This window comes from Protobothrops mucrosquamatus, unplaced genomic scaffold (genome assembly GCF_001527695.2).
Source record: "Protobothrops mucrosquamatus isolate PMUCROS unplaced genomic scaffold, P.Mucros_1.0 scaffold4511, whole genome shotgun sequence".
Classification (NCBI taxonomy): domain Eukaryota; kingdom Metazoa; phylum Chordata; class Lepidosauria; order Squamata; family Viperidae; genus Protobothrops; species Protobothrops mucrosquamatus.
The window spans coordinates 74,206-77,768 of record NW_015390417.1 but is presented as its reverse complement, the minus strand read 5'-3'; the positions used below and the strand labels follow the sequence as shown (position 1 = coordinate 77,768).

The following is a 3,563-nucleotide window of genomic DNA, read 5'->3' as shown; positions in this document are numbered from 1 at the left end:
CTCTCTCTCTCTCTGTCTCTCGGCTGGCCGAGCAGCAGCAGAGGGATTGGGAAGGGTGGCACAGAAGAGGGGACGAAGAGCAGCCGGGTTTTTTTTTGCCTCGCAGGGCTGCTGGGGGAGGGAAGGTGGTGGTTTTTGGCCAGAGAAGGGGACTGGGGCTGGGTGGGCTGGGGTGGTGGTGGGGTGGGGGGCGTCCTGCAAGATGTGGAAGATGCCGGCGCTTCTGGGTTTGGTGCAACCGCGCTCCTACTACTGCTCCTGCTGCCGCTGCTGCTGTTGGATTCTGCTGCTTTTGCCGCCGCCGTTTTGGGTCAGCCTGGCCGCGGCTAAGCAAGTGCTGAGATACCGCTTGGCCGAGGAAGGGCCGGCCGATATCCGGATCGGGAACGTGGCTTCGGACCTGGGCATCGTCACCGGCTCGGGCGAGGTGACGTTCAGCTTGGAATCCGGCTCGGAATATTTGAAAATCGACAACATGACGGGCGAGCTGAGCACCACGGAGCGGCGCATCGACCGCGAGAAGCTGCCGCAGTGTCAAATGATCTTCGACGAGAACGAGTGCTTCCTGGACTTCGAGGTGTCGGTCATCGGGCCCTCGCAGAGCTGGGTCGACCTCTTCGAAGGCCGGGTCGTCATCCTGGACATCAACGACAACACGCCGACTTTCCCTTCCCCGGTGCTGACCCTCACCGTCGAGGAGAACCGACCGGTGGGGACCCTCTACCTGCTCCCCACCGCCACCGACCGCGACTTCGGGCGCAACGGCATCGACCGCTACGAACTGCTGCAGGAGCCCGGCGGGGAGGCCGGCAGGCGCGGCGCGGGGGCCACGGTGGCAGCTGCCGCCGCCGCCGCCGCCACTTCCGACGGGGCCCTCTATCCCGGCGGCAAGAAGAGGCAGGAGACCGACGGCCCGGCTCGGAGCAGCGTCTTCGAGCTGCAGGTGGCCGACACCCCCGACGGCGAGAAGCAGCCCCAGCTGATCGTCAAAGGGGCTCTGGATCGCGAGCAGAGGGACTCCTACGAGCTGAGCCTGCGGGTGCGGGACGGCGGGGAGCCGGCGCGCTCCTCGCAGGCCATCCTCCGCGTGCTGATCACCGACGTGAACGACAACAGCCCCCGCTTCGAGAAGAGCGTCTACGAGGCGGATCTGGCCGAGAACAGCAGCCCGGGCACGCCGATCCTGCAGCTGCGGGCGGCCGATTCCGACGCCGGGGTGAACGGGCAGATCGAGTACGTCTTCGGGGCGGCCACCGAGTCGGTCCGGCGCCTGCTGCGCCTGGACGAGTCGTCGGGCTGGCTCAGCGTCCTGCACCGCATCGACCGCGAGGAGGTGAGCCAGCTGCGCTTCACCGTCATGGCCCGCGACCGCGGACAGCCGCCCAAGAACGACAAGGCCACGGTGGTGCTGACCATCCGCGACGAGAACGACAACGTGCCCACCATCGACATCCGTAAGATCGGGCGCATCCCGCTGCGCGACGGGGTGGCCAGCGTGGCCGAAGACGTGCTGGTGGACACCCCCATCGCCCTGGTGCAGGTCTCGGATCGCGACGAAGGGGAGAACGGCGTGGTGACCTGCACCGTGGTGGGCGACGTGCCCTTCCAGCTCAAGCCGGCCAGCGAGGGGGAGGGCGAGGCGCAGAACAAGCGCAAGTACTTCCTCCACACCTCGGCCCCGCTGGACTACGAGGCCTTGCGGGATTACAACGTGGTCATCGTGGCCGTCGACTCCGGCAGCCCCAGCCTCTCCAGCAACAACTCGCTGCTGGTCCGGGTGGCCGACACCAACGACAACCCGCCCGTCTTCAGCCAGCCCGTCTTGGAGGTGCCCTTTCCGGAGAACAACGCCCCGGGCGAGCGGGTGGCGACGGTGCTGGCTACCGACGCGGACAGCGGCAAGAACGCCGAGCTGGCTTACTCTCTGGAGCCCTCGCCTTTGGGGGCCGAGGCGCCCTCGGGCCTCTTCACCATCGACCCGGATTCGGGCGACTTGCGCGTCCAGGCGGTGCTGGATCGCGAGCAGCGAGACACTTACGAGTTCCAAGTCACGGCCCGGGACAAGGGGGTGCCTTCCTTGCAGGGCTCGGCCCTGGTGGTGGTGCGGGTGGCCGACCGCAACGACAACGAGCCCCGCTTCATGCAGGACGTTTTCACTTTCTACGTCAAGGAGAACCTGCAACCTAACAGCCCGGTGGGCATGGTGACGGTGATGGATGCCGACCAAGGGCGCAACGCTCAGCTCAGCTTGGCCATCCAGCCCGGGGCCGCGCAAGAAGCGGGTCAGGGCTCCGCCTCGGACCCGGGCATCTTCTCCATCGAGAACGACACGGGCACCATCTACTCCACCGTCTCTTTCGACCGGGAGTTGCAAACGAGCTACACCTTCCGCGTCAAGGCGGTGGACGGAGGGCAGCCGGCTCTCTCGGCCACGGCCACCGTCTCGCTCTTCGTCATGGACGAGAACGACAACGCGCCGGCCGTCACCTCGCCCGCCAACAGCTCCTACACCGTCCTGCCTCCATCCAGCAGCCCGCGCTCCGTGGTGGCGGCCGTGCAAGCCCGAGACGCCGACGCGGGCCAGAACGCCGAGCTGAGCTACAGCCTGGTGGGGGGCAACCCCTTCAAGCTCTTCGAGATCGACCCGGCCAGCGGGGTGGTCTCGCTGGTGGCCAAGCTGGCCCCCAAGCACTACGGCTTGCACCGCCTGGTGGTGCAGGTCAACGACAGCGGCCAGCCGGCTCAAGCCACCACGGCTCTCCTCCACGTCTTCGTCAACGAGAGCTTGGCCAACGCCAGCGCGGTGGAGAGCCAAGTGGCCCGGAGCTTGCACACCCCCCTGGGCCGGGACATCGCGGGCGACCCGAGCTACGAGCTGAGCAAGCAACGGCTGAGCATCGTGGTGGGCGTGGTGGCCGGCGTGATGGCCGTGGTGCTGCTGATCCTGGTGGTGGTCCTGGCTCGCTACTGCCGCTCCAAGGGCAAGCACGGCGGCTACGAGGCGGGCAAGAAGGACCAGGCGGACTTCTTCACCCCGCAGCCCCACGACAAGGCCCACAAGAAGCCCAAGAAGGACCGCAAGGGCAAGAAAGGCGGAGGGGGCAAGCAGCCCCTCTACAGCAGCATCGTCACCGTCGAGGCTTCCAAGCCCAACGGGCAGCGCTACGACAGCGTGCACGAGAAACTGTCGGCCGCCGGCAGCCCGGCTTTAAGCCGCTACCGCTCGGTCAACGGAGGGCCGGGCAGTCCGGATTTGGCCCGGCATTATAAATCCAGCTCGCCTTTGCCCACCGTCCAGCTTCACCCCCAGTCGCCCACCGCCGGGAAAAAACACCAGGCGGTGCAGGACCTGCCGCCGGCCAACACCTTCGTGGGGGCGGGGGACAACATCTCCATCGGGTCGGACCACTGCTCCGAGTACAGCTGTCAGGCCAGCAGCAAGTACAGCAAGCAGGTAAGAAGACCCTTTTCTCCTCCCCCCCCTCCCGATGTTTCCCAGGCTCAGCCCCAAACTCTGCAGGAAACCTGCCTCTCCCCCTCCCCCGCCCGCCTATTTCCCCCCC

The 3,563-nt window shown here is 67.0% G+C and overlaps 1 protein-coding gene across 1 annotated transcript; it reads left to right on the top strand.

Moving 5' to 3' along the window:
• Positions 1–211: 211 nt before the first annotated feature.
• Positions 212–3,499, top strand: PCDH7 (protocadherin 7; the record flags this gene model as incomplete). The annotated part of the gene is made up of 1 exon (XM_015828446.1): positions 212–3,499. A coding segment is annotated over exon 1 (3,288 nt), but the record flags the coding sequence as incomplete, so codon positions are not given.
• Between the last annotated feature and the right edge of the window lie 64 nt (positions 3,500–3,563).